Here is a 21,431-nt window from a genome sequence, read left to right as displayed (position 1 = left end):
TCCTAATGCCTCATACATATAAAGACCAATTTTTACAATTTTCTCCTAATTTTAAAATTTTATCATATTTATTTATGAAAAAATATAATAAAGATATCATATAGAATGTACCGATTAAATTATACTCGATTGTTTTGCATTATTCTACCATGACTTCAAAATAATTATTTTGAGTTCATATGTAATACAAATAATTTACCCAAATGATCTCCTTATGTCTCTCCTACTTTATCTACAGTTTCTGCCAATCTCTATAATTATACGAAACATATAGAATATATGTAGGAAAACTGACATATATGTGGTAAATTGTTCCTTCCTTGCTAGCTATCAAAGGAATTTGAAAACCTTTCACGTTATTTTGTCAATATAAGTTCCTTTTTTCCTAGTATGACGTTAAGATATTTATTTTAAAATAGCTCATTTAGTATTCCACATAATGTTGCAAGAAGAGAAAAGTTTATATTGGATAATATGTCGAACCATTTATTAGATTCTCTAACACTATAGTTCAACCTATCTAATGAAAAATATTGGCTAAACCATTGCTTCATTAAGAGTTCTGGTTCAGATAAAATGACGACCTGCACTATTACTTGGACTCGTTAATGCAACCATTACCGCTCTCGAATTTCGTAGTCTTTCTCAACCCTTTCTTTTGTGACATAATATCAATAACCCATATGATGTCCATGTACACTTCATTGACTGAACATCGCGCATGATATCTAAAATAAAAAATATTCGTGACAATTAATTGTTGTTGAACTAACACTTATAGTTTTTGCAATCCTTGTTGTATTATAACTTTGTAAATCAAAATATTATATCTAAGAAAATTCTACAAATCACGTTTGGATTTATGAATGTTTTAACTTATATAGTATGATTAATAGAATTACTTAAATGTCTCAATAATATAATCATCGATTTTATTACATTTGAAATAAACCTAACTTTGTGAACTTATTAATCATTATTAAACCTTAATCGAATTTATTTGAACAAAATTATCCGAATTGATAAAACCTTATTTTAATTTATGAGTACGTCGAACTATAATTTTTACTTATTTGTGCTAAACTAACTTTTCTGAACTTACCCAGACTTAATAATTTTTATTAGATTTTATGTGAACTTATATGAATTTGACTGAATTTATTCATTTTTTTGTTTTTAATACGGAAAAAAAAAACAGAATGGTACTGTATCGTACTGTGTACCACTTTGGTTGTTCTTTTATTTAAGTTTGTCGAAACATTTATTAGATTCTCTAACACTCTAGTTCAACCTATCTAATGAAAAAATATTCGCTTAACCCATTATTTCATTAAGAGGTTAAGATAACATGACAATTTGCACTATTACTGGCACCCGTTAATGCAATCATTACCGCTCTCGATTCCTTCGTCATGGTTAACCCCTCTCTTTTGCGATATAGTATCAATTAATCCATTTGATGTTGGTGTACACATCGTTGACTGAACATCGTGCATTACCACTCTCGAATTCCTTCGTCGTGCTTAACCCCTCTCTTTTGCAATATAGTATCAATTAATCCATTTGATGTTGGTGTACACATCGTTGACTGAAAAATCGTGCATGTTATCCAAAATAAAAGATATTTGTGACAATTAATTGTTGTTGAACTAATACTTATAGCTTTTGGATTCCTTGAGACATTTATTTGTTACAAATTTCAATAATGTTAGTCTCCTTTACTTGATACATTTCTTTATTATAAGTAATCATGACACACCAAAAATTACAAATACTACCTCTTATTTTTTTTTCATATATCTTCTTACCTATAACTCCCACAAGAGGAGAAAGTTTGATGAAACATGTTCTCAAGAATTAAAAATGCAAAAATGTTATATTAAAAAGAAAGATATCAAAAAGTAAAGTGTGTAGAATAAAAAAAAAGTAAGGGAGTATTAGAACTATTGTTATTATAATCTAAACATTATATTTAAGGAAATTCAACACATCAAGTTTGGATTTATGATTGTTTAAACTTATATAGCATGATTAATAGGATTACGTGAATGTCTAAATAATATAATCAATCGTTTTTTTTACATTTCGAAATAGACCTACCTTTTTGACTTATTAATCATTATTAAATTAGACCTCAACCTAATGTATTTGAACAAATCTAAATTTGTTAGACCTTATTTTATGAGTAAATCAAACTTTATTTTCTTCTTATTTTTGCTGAACTAACTATATCTGTACTTACCCGAGCATATTAATTTTTATTAGATTTTATGTGAACTTATATGAATTTGACTGAATTTATTGAATTTTTTTTTTTAATAAGGACTAAACAAAAAACAAATTAGTATTGTATCGTATAGTAATGTATCACTTTGGTTGTTATTTTATTTAAGATTGTAGAAACATTTATAAGATTCTCTAACACTATAGTTCAACCGATATATCTAATCAAAACGTATTCACTTAACCCATTGCTTCATTAAAAGGTTCAGATAAAATAACAATTTATACTAATACTGACACTCCTTCATGTAATCATTTTCGCTCCCGAATTCCATAGGCTCGCTCAACCCTTCTCTTTTGTGATATAGTATCAATTAACCTATCTGATGTTGGTGTACACTTCATTGACTGAACATCACGCGTGTTATCTAAAGTAAAAGATATGTGCGACAATTAATTGTTGTTGAACTAACCCTTTTACTTTTTGCAATCCTTGTTGTATTATAACTTTGTAAATCTAAATATTATATTTAAGGAAATTCAACACATCTAGTTTGGATTTATGACTATTTAAACTTATATAATATGTTTAATAATATTGAAAAAATGTTTCAATAACATAATCAATCGATTTTCTTAAATTTGGAAATAAACATAACTTTTTAAGTTTATTATTATTATTAGACCTTAATCGAATTTATTCGAACAAATCTGAATTTATTATTACCTTATTTTATGAGTACATCGAACTTCATTTTCTTATTCTCTTTGCTGAACTGACTTTGTCTAGACATACCCGGGCTTATTAATTTTTATTAGATTTTATGCGAACTTATATGAATTTTACTGAACTTTTTGAACTTTTTTTAATTTCAGTAAAGAATAAAAAATAAACAGAATGGTACCATGTCGATCGTATAGTATACAACTTTGATTTTTCTTTTATTTTAGTTTGTAGAACCATTTATCAGATTCTCTAACACTATAATTCAACCTATATAATGAAAAAGTATTCACTTAGGGCCTGTTCTCCCCAGCTTATTTTCAGTTCAGTTCAGTTCAGCTCCAATCAGTTCAGTTCAGTTCAGATCAGATCAAATTAGTTCAGTTCAGTTCAGTTCTATAACCATTTTGTTAAATATTATTATTATATTGGTATAATTTATTTTACTAATTACTCTTATTATTATTATTATTCATTTTTATATCATTACTATTAAGTATTATTATTCATTTTTATATCATTACTATTAAGTATTATTATTATTATTATTATTATTATTATTATTATTATTATTATTATTATTATTTCTATATATTATTTTGTTTATTATACCTTTACTCATTATTATTAGTATTATTATTAGGAGGAACACTCAAAGCGCAAATAACCCACGTTTTTTAGGCCATAAACCAATCAAATCACGTCAAAACGGTTTATGTTGCAATTTTGGCGGTCCAATCCAATCATTATTTTTATATTATTGTTATTTTATTCTCAATATCAAGTATTAATATATTAATACAAATAATATAAAATAATTATTATTAATTATTATTATTATTAATTAATAATAATTAATATTATTTATTTGTAACTATCATCTAAAAATATCCAAAATACTATTATTATTATTATTTATTATTATTACTTATCATTATAATTATTATTTATATATTTATTCAATTCAATTCAATTCAATTCAGTTCAGTTAAGATCAGTTCATTTCAGTTCAGCTCCAATCAGTTTAGTTCAGTTCAGTTCAGCTCCAATCAGTTCAGTTCAGTTCAGTTCAGCTGTTTTATGCCGAAGAGAACAGACCCTTAGTCCATTTCTTTATCCAAAGATTCAGATAGAATGATCATTTGTACTATTACGGGCACTCCTTCATGCAACTATAACCACTTTTGAATTCCGTAGTCTCGCTCAATCCCTCTATTTTGTGATATAGTATCAAATAGTCTATCTAATATTGGTGTAACTCTTCATTCACTGAACACTACGCGTGTTATCTAAAGTAAAAGATATTCTTGACAATTAACTGTTGTTAACACTTATAATTTTGTAAATAAGGAAATTCAACACGTCAAGTTTGAATTTATGAATATTTTAACTTATATAATATGATTAATAGGATTGCTTAAATGTCTCAATAATATAATAAACAATTTTCCTATATTTGGAAATAATCCTACCCTTTTGAACTTATTAGTCATTAGTAGACCATAATCGAATTTATGTGAACAAAATTTTCCGAATTCATTATACCTTATTTTATGAGTACGTCGAACTTTTTTTCTTCTTATTTTTGTTGAACTGACTTTTTCTAAACTTATCCGAGCTTATTAATTTTATTAGATTTTATCTGAGCTTATATGAATTTGACTGAATTTATTGAACTTTTTTTTAAATAAGGAATAGAATAGTAAACAGAATGGTACTATGCCGTATAGTATATCACTTTGGTTAGTTGTTCTTTTATATAAATTTGTAGAACCATTTAATTTATTAGATTCTCTAATAGTATAGTTCAACCTATCTAATGAAAAAATATTCGCTTAACCCATTTCTTTATATAAAATGACAATTTGCACTATTACTGTCTACTGACACTCGTTCCATGAAACCATTACCGCTTTCGAATTTCATAGTATTGCTCAACCCCTATCTTTTGTGATAAATTATCAATTAACCCATCTTATGTTGGTCTACACTTCATTGACTGAACATCGCGCATGTTATCTAAAATAAAAAATATTCATGACGATTAATTGTTGTTGAACTAACACTTATAGCTTTTATATAAAATTAGTTTTATATTGAGGTATGATCATTGGGAGATCCTATATCATATAAAATTAGTTTTTCATATATAGATAGATACCCAATAAAGTTGGGAAAGTTAACACTTATAGCTTTTATATAAAATTAGTTTTATATTGAGGTATGATCATTGGGAGATCCTATATCATATAAAATTAGTTTTACATATATAGATAGATATTCAATAAAGTTGGGAAAGTAGTTCTATAATATTTGATTAGCTAAGATTTATAAGTGCACTTGAATCTATTATATTATTTATGCCAAGTGTTTTAACTATTTTGTGCATCAAACGCCCATTCACCTTTAGATTTTACGTGTTAATTTGTGGTTGCACTTTAAAGTCTATAGCATTAAAGTTCAATTTTTTTCATTTTTTCGAACTCTTATCTATTTATGCATATTGTAATGTATTCAAATCTTCAAATATAATTATTACTGAATTAGATATAATCGCAATGTATCATATAGCAATTCATAACTAAATAAAGTAAATTACACCTATATAATTAAATCTACTAAATATATGAGTATATATCATTATTTAAGAATTGAATTATAAAAAATGTTATATATGTGTTTTAGGAGCATGAACCCGTGCATTGCTATATTTTCCACTGCAAAATACTTTGATAATTCTCTAAGTTTTATATTTAAAAGGTATTTTGAAAAATAGAAAATTATCGGGGTGTTATAGTAACAATAAAAAAAGGAGAGAGTATTTGATAATTATGAAAGGTAGGTAAATATCAAATAAAAATTACACAATCATGCATACGTTTGATAATTGATTCTATCCCAATAATCACGTTTGATAGTGCCTCCCATTGTCATATATACAGTTCCTATCTAATAGATTACCAAGGATTAGGGTGGTAAATAAATTGTATTACCATAATTGTATTACAATCCACCATTATGGTATTGCACAATTTGAACTCTTTCCACCTTCTGTAGATATGTTAAATATTTGTATTACAATCATGGTATTATTATAGTATAGAACTGAGTTAATTGCCATGGTATATAACATAGTAACACCCTTAATTCCCTCTTCTTAGACTTATATTTATGGTTCGTTACGCTAAATTCTCTCAAATCCCTATTTCTTAACTTAATTATATTAATTTTCTAATTGGATTATTTGTTTATCTAAGGAGGAGTGGTAATGGTATTATTGTAGTCACTTGATCGAAGTATTGTGGCGCAAGAATGGTGGACATCTTACGTTAATTATTGTCCTCGATTTACTTCATTAAAATATATGAAAGTGCATTATAAATAGTTCTCTCTAAAGCAAAAAAAAAAAAGGTGTGGTTAATTTTGTATTATATATAAGTCTTCTTCCCCTCCCCTTAAAAAAAATTAAAATTATATACGTCTTCTTTATTTATTTTAATTAGTGCTTCATTTATCTCGGCAAATAGCGATTAGTTGAAAAATAATATTAAACATTGCGACAAAAAAATCTAATGTAATCACGTGCAAAAATAGTATATAGTGAATATTTAAAACACAATTAGTACTCGAAATTATGTGATTCTGCATTAGTTTGTAAACTAAACAAATTTTTATGTTGATTTTGTTGCTAACTTAAAAAGTAAAGGAAAAGATTGGGAAAGAAATCAATCAAAATTCGAGATCACCTCTTCTTTTTTATAACAATTATGGGCATGTAATAGTAATAAAAAAATGTAAATTCCTTAGCTTCTTAGTATGCCGTTTACACTATTTCATACAAATTAACTATGACCATAATATATTATATATATATATATATAAAGAATGATATAGAGGAAACTAATGAAATTAATGACAAATTGTGTTACAATCACGACAAAAATAAGATGACAAATAATGTTAAACATTGTTACAAAAAACTCTAATGCAATCCCATGCAAAAATATTAAGCAACCACGTGAGATATGATACACTATTTCATTCACGCAAGCCATGAATAACGAATTGATATTCCCATATAATGTTGCGACGAATTCACCTTCTACAGAAAATTGGATGTTGTTGCAAATCGTGAATGATGCTTGACATAATTTTTTTCCCTCAGATGATGTATGAAAACGTGTTTGGGGTTTATGAATTTTGATGTTGTGTAGTGCAATGCAAATATGATTAGGGTATTTATAGTGCAAAATAAAGGGTGTCTTCCTAAACACGATTTTTTTTAAAAAAATAAAAATAAAATATCATTAAATTACGAATTTCCATATTAAAGCTTGATTGAATCAATCCCTAAAATCACGTCATTCAAATTAGGAATGATTTTGATTTAGGTGATCAACTTGCACATGATTGAAGATTGTAATTGCTTGTTTCCATATGGAGTGAATCTCCAAAATTTTCGGCCAAATTTAAACATAATTGTTAATTTCTTGCTAATTTTCGGCCAAATTTATATTCGTGGTTTTATAAGATTGATTGATAATTTAAATTACTTCCCGTATTTAGTTGGTTAGTAAAATATTCGTAAAAACCCAATATGGCAATTAAAAATTTCGGCCAACCAATATTAATTTTAATTTTGAATTACATAATTGTACCCATAATTAACGTCAATCACATTAATATATGAATGGAATATCCTTGATTTCCGGAAATCTCATATGAGATCATGATATTAATTGCCTAATTTAAAAAATCAAACAATTAATTTCCGAATTCCTTTGCATTTTTCATTTAATTTTCGGCCAAAATATTATGCATTGCCACGTGGACACTCTTATTGAGAGTTTAATTGTGAGGAGCTCTAGAATTGCTCGGTTAATGTGAGCTTGACACGTCAGCTTTTGTCTTCTGCTTTAGATAATAGTATAGATCTTAATTATTGCAAATGTTAATGGTAATTGCCAAATCACCTAATTTAAATTGATAGTAACCGAAATTCTTAACATTCACTTAAACTATGTGCAAGTTGATCACCTAAATGAAATTCATATTCCTAAATTGAATTACATGATTTTAGAGATTGATTCAATCAAGCTTTAATATGAAAATGATTAATTATTAATGATATTTCTTTACAATTACATAATCAATCTAGGATAATAATTACGTGATTGATATCATATAAATATCAAACTTTGCATAAATTAGAGAAGTAATTCAAGTAAGTTTTTTATTTCAAAATCAAAAGGACCGGTGAATATTAAGTATAAATACACGTTTTGTGTGGTGTTATCCTCCACTAAATTCATCATTTTCTTCCTCCATAAATTCGTTCCATCACCTTGCAATCTTCCCCATTAGGCTGAAGGTTTTCCTTTGCAAGTTGCATTGGCTAGATAGAGAAATTATCATGGTCAAACCCAAACTAATTGCATACGCTTCCTTGAACATAGCCTACTGCTACTCTTATGTAACTATCTTTACTTAGTCTTCTACTATATTCTATATCCTAGATATAATTATGGATTCCTACTTTATCTTTTGTAATTATCTCTATCATTTGTAACTATTCTAGGTAGTAGTAGGTTGTAATATATTCTATCCTAGATAGCAATAGGTTGTATTATACTACTATATACTATGTCAATGTAAATGTAAGATATCATTCTACAATTTATAATTTACAGAAAATTACCCAAACATTTCTAATGATATAGTTTATCATTTTTTTTACAAGAATTATATAGTTCATGATTATCTTATGGGAAAAAAGTAGTAGTTCTATTAGTATTGTAAATTGGTAATTTTATATATATTAAAATTATATAAACATTTTTGTTTTTGTTTGTTTTTGTTTTCAAGCACACAAATGATAGTCAAATTACAACTATCCAAGCATATAAAATTGCTTTTTGTTTGTTTTTCTTTTCAATTGAATTCTAGCCAACTAATGTGCTACAAGAAAAAAAGCGACACCCACATTTTAAATCATATTATACTAATTGAAAAAAAATCTAGGATTATTGTTCTTTTTAAGTATAATAGAATGATGATAGTCAAAGTTAAAAATAAAGATCACTTCATAATATGTATTTGCTTAATCCGGTTGCAATGCTAATTGTTCTTTATTATATAATGATGGGTAAATTTTAGATTGAAAAAAAAAAAGAAATAGAGTTTTTCACAAAGCCATATTTAACAGTGAAAGATATAGAATAAAGACTTACCTAATTATATAGGTGATGAAAAAGCAATTTCGTATACATGTATATACAAATTTTTTGCCCAAAATCAACCCTTGATTCACTTGATACGGTCGAGATATTAGCCTTCATATACATGCATGTTCTTTATTTCTTTGAATTATGGGTTTTTATTTGTTGGAGTGTATGAATCCTTCCACCACCAAGAATTGGATGTTTCTTAGAAGATCGACTAGCCTAAAAAAATTGAATGGGTTTGCTGCTACATGATTATGCAAAGGATATAATGAGAAATGGTGTTGAGTGTTGTAGTACGGAGAAATTTTTTCAAAATATAAAATGAAAGTTTAGGTTTGCTTCTACAATGGGATTTTGATATTTTTCATGGTTTAGAAATTATGAAGTAAGGTTGATTAAAGAAAGAGGGAAATATTGGGTAAAAGAATTGCCAATATTTTACAGGAAATTTTACTCTGTTTCTTTTGGTTAGTTTTATAGGTAAGGTCTTTTTCTTAATGTTTATCTTAATAACCTACTTCTTTTTTATACTCCCTCCGTTTCATTTTAATTTACTCACTTTACTTTAGGGGAGAACCAATGAGGAAGTACAAAAATATGAGAGAAAAACTGAAAAGTGTGAGAGAGAAACAAAAGAGTGGGTTAAAATATTAAAAAGTGAATGACATGGATGGAAAAGGAGGAGAAAGTAGATGTGATATGTTACCAAAAATAGAAAAAGCAACAGTGTGTAGATTAAAAAGAAACGGACTAAAAAGAAAAGTGTGTAGATTAAAAGGAAACGGAGGGAGTAGTTAACTACTACCTATCAAACAAAAAAACGAACTATAATAACCTTTTTAAATAAAAGGTAAATAAATTAAATTGTAAATATTTAGCTAATTAGGCTATGTTCTCATCGACTTATTAAAATAAATTTTAGTAAAAATAAGTTAAGTTCAGCAAAAATAAATCAAGTTTAGCAATAATAATAAGTTCAACAAAAATAAGTTGAGTTCAGTAAAAATTAATTTACCAAAAAAGTCAAATGTAGTAAAAATAAATTCAACAAAAAACAAGTTCAACAAAAATAAGTTAAATTCCATAAAAATAAGTTAAGTTAAGCAAAGTAAAGCTAAAAAAACAGAGTCTTAACATGACGATATTATACCATATCAAAAAAGATATATACTTCTTCGTTCTGAAATAAGTGAAACACTAATATCTTTCATATGAGAGCTTTTTTTATAGGAGTATCTCACTTATTTCGGAATGGAGGAAGTATATGATCAATATTATAGATGATTCAAAATTTAAAAAATAAAATGGTATTAGGATACATGATATGAAGTATCTATATATCATATTATTATGGAAAAAATGTCAATATATAAAAGGGATTTTTTGAGATATTTTACCAAAGTAGTATATTTATAAAAAAGGAAAAATTGATTTAATCAGTCCCAACTATGAGCGTCCTGACAAAAACAGTCCCAACTATTGTTTTTTATTGTTCAGTCCCAACTTTGGAGGATATTTTACAATAGTCCCAGCAGGTTTTTAACCTGCTGTAGCAGGTAAACTTGCCAAAAAAAATTCCTTTTTTTTTCTATCTTCTTCCTCCTCTTTCCTCCCTCCCCTCTTCACTGCTCCCTCCTCCTCCTCTCCCCTGCCACCCAACCCCCTCCCCTTCCACCCCACTACCCCCCTTACCCACCTCCCCTAACTATCACTGCTCTCCACCACCCTCTCTACCATATCCAAAACCCCTTTCTCTCCCTCTCTTCCCATGCGTTCATCTTCATCACCCACCTCTTGCTTCATCTTCTTCGTGACTTCATCTCCTTTAGCCACAAATTTTCTTGGGCTCCATTGATCACCAAGGTATACAAATTGAGGTATAATTCCTCACTCAATTAAAATCAAAACCCCAAATCCCCCAAAGAACCCCAAACCCCGTCACTCTCTTTTTTTCCCTTGCAGCTCTGTTTCCTCCTACCGTTGATGTAGCCTTGGACCACTTGCTCCGCCCTTGTTCGTTCGGTCACTGGTGATGTGCGTTGATGCCGCCACCGCTCTCGGTGTTTGACGTTGCTTCCCCAATTTTCTCTCCCTCTTGTTCGATTTGTTGTTGGTGTCGTGAGTGGTGCTGCTGCCACCGTTCCCGTTTCGTCTTTGCTAGTCGTGGCTCTTCGGTGTTCTAAATCCCTTACCTCGTCCTTCCCTCACCTCGTTTTATGGTGTTTTGCGTCCCTACTCGTTGCTGCTGCTCCGCGCGTGTTGCCGTCGTTGCTGCCACCGTGTTTCTGTTGTGCTAGTTGTGTGGGGATGTGGGGTGGGAAGATATGTGGCAGAGCAGGGGAGAGGAGGTGGCAGGGGAGGGGGAAGGGGGGGAAGGGGAGGAAGGAGAGAAAAAGATGAGGTATTAAAACAGTAAAAAAAAAATTGTTAAAAAAATATTGACCTCTTAAACCGATTACTGGTTAACCTGGACCCTTATTGTAAAATACCCCCAAAAGTTGGGACTGAACAATAATAAATTGAAGTTGGGAATGTTTTTATCAGGGCGCTCATAGTCGGGACTTGTTAAATTAATTTTTCCTATAAAAAATATAATTTCATATTTTATATTTTAAAAAATGATTTTGCATTATGCATGGGTCTAAAAACTATTTGATTCATCTTTAATTATATACTACTTTGTTGTGGGTACAAGTATTTATGAGAGTAGAAAATAAAAATATATATTTGGAAAAATAATAGATATTTGGGAGTTATAGGTAAGAAGATATATGAAAAAATTAAGAGGTAGTATTGGTAATTTTTGGTGGGTCATGATTACTTAATAAAGAAATGTATCAAGTAAAAAGAGACTAATATAATTGAAATATGTAGCAAGTAAATGTCTCAAAGATTGCAAAAGCTATATGTGTTAGTTCAACAATAATTGAAAATCACGAATATCTTTTATTTTAGATAACATGCACGATGTTCAGTCAAGGACAAACTCAGTCTCATGTAGGCATGTATCTTTCGGTACCTGTTTTCAGCCATGGACAATTTTATCTTGTCGTTTCCAGAGTTACGAGCAAAAAAGGTCTCAATATCCTTCTGTTTGATAAAGAATATTGTTTGCGTGCAAATACGCTAAATGTAGTTTGCAAGAAAGTGTTCGCAAACACACAAATTCATTTGGAAATTTCATTTGTAATTTTTGTTCATCATCACTCATACTTTATGTTTTATGATTTTGTGTAATATGGGAAGTTAAGTCAATATTATGATGTGACTTCCTTTAAACATGTAATAAAACAATAAATACTCCCGTGCATTATGAACGGATCTTAATACTAGTTTATAGTTATAAATTGTGAGGATCGGATGTCATTATTTTTTCTGTAAGAATAGAAGAATGACTAACAAAAGGGGTGTAAATTAGTCGATCCAACTTAAGAATAATTGAAGAACGAATTGGTCAAACTTTGGTCAAAGCTAGCTCGGATTGATTAAAGTTCAAACTATACTCAAAACAATATCTAAGTCAACTCAAACAAAGTGAAGTTCAACTCCAAAGCTAATAGATAAACCCTAATATAACAACAAATACTCGCTTTGTCCCAAGATATTCTTTACACTTTCCTTTACGATTACGTCCGCCAAATTAATTTTCCACTTCTAAATTGGATATGATCCACTCTTATTTTAATCTTTGTAAATTCTTATTAGGGAGCGAGTCTATTATAAATAGGATTCCAATATCTTGTGTACTTTGGAAAGTCTATGCTAGGCTTATGTAGTATAAATATTTGTGATATTTTTATGAGAAGGGAAAGTCGTTTTACTCCTAATGATTCTTTCATTAACATGTTTTTGATCCTCTATCTTCTTCCCTTTGTTGTTGCTTCTCTCCAGCTGCCATGGAAGATGCCGAGAAAGCCCCTTATTCAACCTCACGTTATGAACCTTTCTCTGCTTATTATCTTCATCCTAGTGAAGGTATCGGTATTGTTATTAGTTCTATTATGTTGAAGGGAGACAACTATGAAGAATCGTCTCGTTCTCTGCGTAATAATTTACGTGTCAAGAACAAATTAGGGTTCATTGAAGGCACGATTGTTGTTCCCGATGCCAAGTTTTCGGATTACCATCAATGGGGTATTGTAAATTCCATGTTTGTTGTAAAGCCCCCGGCCTCTAAACATCTTTGTTAGGTTAATTAATCTTTGATTATTAACAGCGGAATACCTAGATTTTTGGTCGTGCACTTTCATACTTTACGTTAGGAAAATACAAGGCAACATACTTTCATAATCCTTCATATAATAATGTGAAAACTTCAATATACTAGATTATATAAAAATTAAAGTAAAACCGTTGATGTTAATTAGACTAACTAATTACTTGAGTTACAAAACTATAGATGTTTGAGTCATTTTAATAACAATTCCACATTACAAAGCCATTCAGTCATCCCTTTCATTACCTAAAGAGAAAAACAAAACATCATGAGCTGATGCCAAGTACTATACTACTCTAAGAACGTAAATTCATTTTAACTCATTTTTATCTGCAAACAGAGATGAGAGAATATAGTCAAACCATTTCATAAACATATAATTCATATCAGAAATTTAAAAGAAAGATTAATATTGTCATTCAATATTATATCATATTAATTATCATATTCTTTTGGTTATTTGGTGAGTAAAACATAAGGTAAGCCACGGAGAAAGTCCTCCAGCGTAGCAGAATACGGATGCCACATGATATTATTAACCCCCAACATGAGGTGGCATAACATAATGCGCGTGTCACGGGAGACGATTGTCCTCCAACAGAATGTGACTGCAGAATGTAACGTGTTCGACCATCATAATAGAATTACTTCCAAGAACAGTCTTTTACTTTCATTTGTCACGCTTCATGAATTTTAATTATATTTCACAAAACATCTTATAAGCATCATCATAGCTGATCATAAACATCAATACAAACGTCATTTCATATCCCGCAACCCATAAGAACATATTATCAAACATTATACAAAAGCATCATAAAATATAATTGGAAGGGGAGTGCGGATGTTAGCAGTACATGTTACCTCGAGTCGCGATTATTATACTTGATAGCCGGAGGAGGCTTGTAATATCCCTTTTTCCTTTCTAATCTATTCAAGAATTCATAAAGAATGAGTTATTAATATTTTATTCAATATTTCAAGTTCTACGATCCATTTCCATCATGTGTCCATTATAAGAAGTACTTTAGTATGAATTACTAGAGAGTTTGTGAAATTAATGGAATTTCATTATCACTATCTAATACTTAAACGGTCCTAGATGACACATTCAAAATGACTTCTATGTCCAAATTAATTACTAAATATAGACACATAATTGTGTCTCTTTATTTAAGGATTCAATGATGAAACATACCGCAGTTTTAAATGGTCCGACCCAAGGGCAGAGCGGTTTAAAAAATCATCCCAAAACTATTTCGAAAAGTGTTAAACTCCCATTTTAAAGCCCAATCAATTATTCTTGATAGTTAATTGCGTTTTGAGCCTAATCCTTTGAAAAAGGCCAATAAATGATTATTCACGATAATGAATTATTTTTTTATAATTAAAATTAGATTCCGAGAGTCAAAAGATAAAAGAATGTCTTTAAAACGCGTTTCATAAAGAGTTGTCAAGGCGTGTTGAAAAAGCAAGGTGGTGCGCTTGACGCACCTTGGTGCACCTAGCGCACCACCGTGCGTCTGGCGCATGGTCGTGCACAAAGTGTCCGTTAGTGCATCATACACACCATTGTCCAACTGTGTCAGGTGCATCAACCTGTACTTGGCACGTGGCATTGTGTGTCACACAGAGCTGTGCGCTTAGCGCACTCCTCTGCGCAACTCACGGTTCTCTTTCTTATCTTTTTGAAAGCGTGTACCACGTGTACATTTTCTATTGGATGTGTCGCGTCAGGCACACCAATGTGCCCCTAATACGTGGAGTTGCGCATCACACGTCATCATGCGCCTAGCGCAAATGGCACGTGAAGCGCACATTCGTTTTTCATATAAATACTCCTGAATTTCGTACGTTTTTTGGAATAACTTCAATACTCGACTTTTACAATATGAATTTCAATACTTTACGAAGCCCCATACAAACCTCTCTACAAAAATCATACCTTGCAAATCTATAAACACAAATACATTCAAATATACATACTTTCATACATTCATACTTTTAGGCTTCACGATTGCTCGTTCCGATAGTTGTCAATCTCGCAGACCCAAGCCGTGGTATAATCATGAGGGTCCTTGAATTAATTCTCTATTTTTATATTGGTTACTAACTGTTTCTTTCCTGATGTAGATCTTTAATATAAATCGTTCCATTATACATTCTAATCCTTCTTTCCTTTTTATTTATTTTCATATATTATTATATGTTTTCCTGATTGCTCTATGCCGAATCTTCATCACCTCACATGTTATTTCTTCTAATCAAAGACCTAAACAACTGTTCTAATATTAATCAGATTAATTTGAACAACCTGCTAGATTCCCTATAATTTGATTTCCTAATAACATGTCACTAAAATGTTGTCTTTTATGTGGTTACTGAACCAACCCAGACTAAATATTTTTAGAGTGAATGAAAATATTATTTGGTTATTTTATTGCATAAAAATTGACATGAATCAATATTTAAGTAGAGGCTAGCAATGGGCGATATGGTTCTTTACCGTGTTTGTACCCTCACCCCCGAACTCAATCTATGGTTCATTGATCATCTATGGAGTTAGGACGAAGAAATTTACATTGGATAGGTCCCTAAGTTGTCCCTACGATTTTGCAAAAACTTCTGGATAGGTATCCTACATCGGAACCGAATTTGGTGAAAGAATCTCTTTTTGGTTGGCCAATATGAGTTAACCTGGTACTAGCAGCTTTATCGGGGAGTTTCTCATCTTAGTAGGAGCTTTCCAAAGAAATAGCCCAACTAGGTTTATGAGTCTTCCTTTAAGACTAGTTGGCGACTTCAAAATAATTTTCTATAAAACCTTTACAATAAGGTAGTCATATACGTGCTCATCCAACATAGACAAAATAAAAATACGCCTACAATTTGGCGACTCCACTGGGGAGGATTTTTTAAAAACAATATTTTTTTAGTGGAGTGGGTGAAACTCGAAAAATACGATTCATACTCTTTTTATACATTAGAATGACATTACTGTTTTGCATATGCATGACTATTGTTGGAGCCACCATAAGGACAATCTACCTTGCCTCATTAGTGAATGTTCTACGTGTGAGGCCGCCCCACCGGGTTTGCGCTTTATCCTTCCAAAAAGTCTTGAGCGATAGTGTTGGATCTTAGTCACAAGAAAACCAACCCAACCATGGCATTGTTCTCTTGTTCCTGACTTGGGAACTGGAGTGCGTCTTACACGTGGCCACCTTTTAAAGCAGAGGTACGAAGCGTGGGATCAATCTCTTAGTCATGGACCCTTTCAGCCTTAACCCAAACATGACCATAGTTTCAAACATAGAACTTGACTTTAGGTTGAAACTTTTGCATCCATGTTACATGACATTTGCTTGTGATTGCAATATTGCATGTTATTAACTTGTCATATTGTCATTATTATGCGTTGTACCTAAAATAACATCTAAATAACAAATAAAAGATCTTACATTGGCCAAAACCTCGCCTAAATCCCAGAAAAAGTATCAGGGGAGTAGTGCGCCAATCGCATTAAGTTGCGCCTGGCCCATCACTCCTGCACCAGATGCATGATCGTGTGCCGCGCGCAGTCTGTGCATCGCATGCTTGTGGTCGAGCTAGTCGTTGTGGTGGTCGATTTTTTATCCAATCTATTTGTATTCGCGTAAAGCATGGTCATTGTAAGGTGTCACATATTTCAAAAAGAAAATCAGTCTTTTCATGCATGGTCGAGTATGTCCTAAAAAAAGTGCATCTAGAAAAGTGGTCATTGTCATACATGTCTACCTTCTTGTACTGTATAACTAATCTTCTCTATCAATCCTACCTTATCATATTCCATCAATTTCAAAAACTGACATTTTCCAAAATCAATCCCACAACCTCTTTTATTCTACCTTTTTTGAAAACATTTATTAATCACTTACCACATATTGAAAAAATTATCACTAGTGGTGATATGGATGCAAAGGCACTTGTTAACCATGAGCCTATTGACTTGACCATGGACACTTTAGGGTTCCAAATCAAGAACAAGAACCAAGTCTTAGCTTGTGTGCTAACATGGGACTTGGATGATGGCATGGATGGTGGCGTGGAAAGGGGTAAAGAGGAATCCTAGTTCAATTAGGATTACTCCTTGCTTGCTACATAGAATCCTAGTAGAATAAGGATTGCTATGTTTATGTTTTATGTTTTACAAAGATAAACATGTGACTTGTACATGTTATCTTTTAGGCGTGTGATTTAATAAAATAGGAGTAGGATAAGTTTATGTTTTCCTAGTAGAATTAGGATAAGTTTTCATAGTTGGATTAGCCTAAGTTGTACCCTATATAAAGGGACGTTTCTTTTAATAATACTTAAGAGTTTATTTTGTGTTTATACATCTTCTTGATTGTTTGTTTTAAAAGCTTACAATTGAAACCATTAATAACTTTTCATGAGTGATAATTCTTAGTGTTAAACATCTTAATTCCAGGAGTGGTTTTAAGAGTGTTTAGAGTTTTTATTCAAGTTTCAGGATGATCTTGAATAAATCCATATCCCTTGTTCGACTTTATGCTTGTTGTTCGAAGTTCTTGGAGTCAATCTTCAAGATTCTTATTCATTCTTGATTATTAGACTTCTTGGTTTAGTAATCATATCAAGTGGTATCAGTTTTCCAGGGAGGAGAGGATAGAAAGGATTCTCATATCAAGAAAGATCCGAGGGCAAAGAAAGAAAGAAAGGTTCGAACATTGCAAGATTTGATTTTTGGTTACCAAGAACCAATCTTGACACTTCAAGATTGTCACGACAAGGTTCAAGAAGGGGTAAACCATTCAAGAGTCCACTTTGTACATCCAAGATTGCATCAAGATCCAATCTTTAGGATCAAGAAAGGTGTAGGAGGTACTTGGAGACACCTTAACCATGGCATCCGAGATGGACAAACTAGCTATGGCTATGAGTGAGTTAGCTCGTACTCAAACTGAGGCAAGCAATCACACAAAGAGGATAGAGGCACGTCTAGATGCTATTGCCGACATAATCACCAAGAGACTCAATCCCAATAGTGTGTCATATATAGGCCTACATTCGGAGGATGAAGGGGATGAAGGTGAAGCAAGATCATCCAAGAACGCCTATCAAGATGATAGAGGGTTGAAGCTTGATGACTACACTGGTGAAGGCAAACCTGAGGACTTGTTGGAGTGGATTCGCCAACTAGAAAAGGTGAATGAGTATAGGGGTTTCGATGATCGAAAGAAATTCAAGGTGGCTGCCATTAGACTCACGAAATATGCTGGAATTTGGCTTGAGGGGTTGCACGCGCAAAGAGCCAAGAAAAACAAGGCCAAGTTATGTAGTTGGGAGAAATTGAAAGGGAAGCTTAAAGATAAATTCCTACCTGATGATTACGAGCACAAACAATTCATGAGACTTACATCAATTAGCCAAAATAATCTAAGTGTGCATGAATACACTATGGAGTTTGAGAAACTAGGCCTTATGTGTGATATAGAAGAGAAAGAGATGCACAAAACAGCAAGGTACATTAAAGGCTTGCATAGGAGCATAGCCAAGAGAGTTGAAGTTTCTACTTATCACTCCTTTACGGATGTGACTAAGTTAGCTCAGAAATTTGAAGAACATGACAAGGAAGAGAAACCTAAGGGAACATACACACCTAGGTATGACCCTAATGCAAAGGGAAAGGCTACTACTTCCTACACAAGGTGGAACGAAAATCCTAAACCTAACAATACACCTAAGGAGGACACTACTATGGAGAAAACTAAAGTGGTCGTGCCTAAAGACAAGTTTGAGGAGTTGAGGAAGTGCTTCAAGTGTCAAGGAAGAGGACACATAGCTAGTAATTGCCCTACCAAGAAGGCTCTCACCATGAGGCAATACTTAGCCTTGAATGAAGAAGAAAGCATGTATGAGTTCATCCCTAAAGAAGAACCAAACATGGAGGAAGATGATGAAGAAGAGGATGCTTTTGCAGAAGATGATACAAGGCTAATTGAAGTGGTTAGGCGCACCTTACATATGGATCATACACCTAACATGGCACAAAGGGAGAATCTTTTCCATACTAGATGCAAGGTAGGTGAATATACATGTAATGTCATAATAGATAGTGGTTCTTGCACTAATGTTATTGCAGCTGAAGTGGTGTCTAAACTCAATCTCATCACAAGGGCACACCATAAACCCTACAAGTTGAGTTGGTTGGATGATAGCACTGGCATGAGGGTAAAGAAACAAGCACTTATTTCATTCTCTATTGGAAGCTATAAAGATGAGCTATGGTGTGATATATTACCTATGAGTGCATGCCATCTTCTACTTGGAAGACCATGGCAATTTGATAGGAACGTTATTCATGAAGGGGACTCCAATGTCTATTCTGTATTGGTTAGTTCAAAAGGGTTAGATTACATCCTCTAAACCCTACTCAAGTGGCACCTAAACAACAACCTAAGACACCAAGTTACTTCCTAAATGCAAAAGAATTCGAGCATGAAGTAGAGGAAAAAGGTTATGCTTATGCTTTGGTTGTGAGGCAAGTGACTACAAGTATCAAGGTACCTAACAATGATCAACTTGAAACTTTGATGCATGAGTTCAAAGATGTTTTTCCAGAGGAGTTACCACAAGGTCTTCCACCTTTAAGAGGGATAGAACATGCTATTGATCTTGTTCTTGGTGCACCATTACCTAACAAACCTGCTTATAGATGTGATCCAGTGGCTTCTAAGGAATTGCAACGCCAAATTGAAGAGCTAATTGAGAGGGGTTATGTAAGGGAAAGTATGAATCCATGTGCTGTGCCAGCTTTACTAGTTCCTAAGAAAGATGGAACATGGAGGATGTGCATAGATAGTAGAGCAGTAAACAACATCACAGTTAAATATAGGTTTCCTATGCCTAGATTAGAGGATATGTTGGATGAATTACATGGTGCTTCAATCTTTTCTAAGATTGATCTTCGAAGTGGATATCGTCAAATGAGGATTAGGGAAGGAGATGAATGGAAAACAGCCTTCAAGACAAAGCAAGGGTTGTATGATGGATGGTCATGCCCTTTGGCTTATGCAATGCGCCTAGTTCCTTTATGAGGCTAATGAATGAGGTACTTCGTCCTTTCCTTAATAAATTTGTGGTTGTTTATTTGGATGATATACTAATCTATAGCAAGAGTGTGGAAGAACACTTGGTTTACTTGCGCCATCTCTTCATAAAATTAAGAGAACAAAAACTCTATGGAAAGCTAGAGAAGTGTGAGTTTCTTGTAAACAAGGTGGCATTTTTGGGGTATATTGTGTCACAAGAAGGAGTTATGTTGATCCTGATAAAGTAAAAGCAATTTCATCTTGGATAGCACCCAAGAATGTGTCTGAATGTCGAAGCTTCCATGGTTTGGCATCTTTTTATAGGAGATTCATTAGAAACTTTTCTTCTATCATGGCACCTATCACAGAGTTAATGAAGAAAGGAGAGTTTACTTGGACTTCCTTAGCACAACAAGCATTTGAAGATATAAAAGGTAAACTATGTTGTGCACCTGTTTTAGCATTACCTAATTTCCATAAACTATTTGAGGTGGAATGTGATGCAAGTGGAGTAGGATTGGAGCTGTTCTATTGCAAGAAAAGAGGCCAATTTCATACTTTAGTGAGAAATTGAGTGGAGCTAAACTCAATTATTCTAACTATGATAGAGAATTTTATGCCATTGTTCGTGCATTAGATCATTGGTCACATTATCTTAGACCAAAACCTTTCATTCTTCATTCTGATCATGAAGCATTAAAGTACATTCATGGCCAACAAAAGCTCAATCATAGACATGCTAAGTGGGTGGAGTTTCTTCAATCATTCACATTTTCTTCAAAGTATAAAGAAGGTAAGACAACATAGTGGCAGATGCATTGTCTAGGCGTTCCTATTTGTTAACTATTGTGGATGCACAAGTCCTAGGGTTCGAACACTATAAGGAGTTATACAAAGAAGATGTGGATTTCAAGGAGAAAATGGCTCGACAAGAAGGTCCTATGTGTTAC

The 21,431-nt window shown here is 32.0% G+C and overlaps 1 protein-coding gene across 1 annotated transcript; it reads left to right on the top strand.

Moving 5' to 3' along the window:
• Positions 1-18,292: 18,292 nt before the first annotated feature.
• LOC130591405 (uncharacterized) lies at positions 18,293-20,487 on the top strand. Its single transcript, XM_057394717.1, has 2 exons — positions 18,293-19,621; positions 19,789-20,487. The coding sequence occupies exons 1-2, from the start codon at positions 18,293-18,295 to the stop codon at positions 20,485-20,487; spliced, it is 2,028 nt and encodes a 675-aa protein (XP_057250700.1).
• Positions 20,488-21,431: the final 944 nt, after the last annotated feature.

The sequence above is a fragment of the Beta vulgaris genome, chromosome 5 (assembly GCF_026745355.1).
Source record: "Beta vulgaris subsp. vulgaris cultivar EL10 chromosome 5, EL10.2, whole genome shotgun sequence".
Lineage (NCBI taxonomy): Eukaryota > Viridiplantae > Streptophyta > Magnoliopsida > Caryophyllales > Amaranthaceae > Beta > Beta vulgaris.
This window is presented reverse-complemented; position numbering and strand designations above follow the sequence as displayed.

Excerpts from the sequence above, each read along its gene's own strand:
- LOC130591405 (XM_057394717.1), top strand. The coding sequence starts at position 18,293 with ATGGCATCCGAGATGGACAAACTAGCTATGGCTATGAGTGAGTTAGCT. Across the intron at positions 19,622-19,788 it reads ATGATAGCACTGGCATGAGG|TTCAAAAGGGTTAGATTACA; the intron begins GTAAAGAAACAA and ends TGTATTGGTTAG.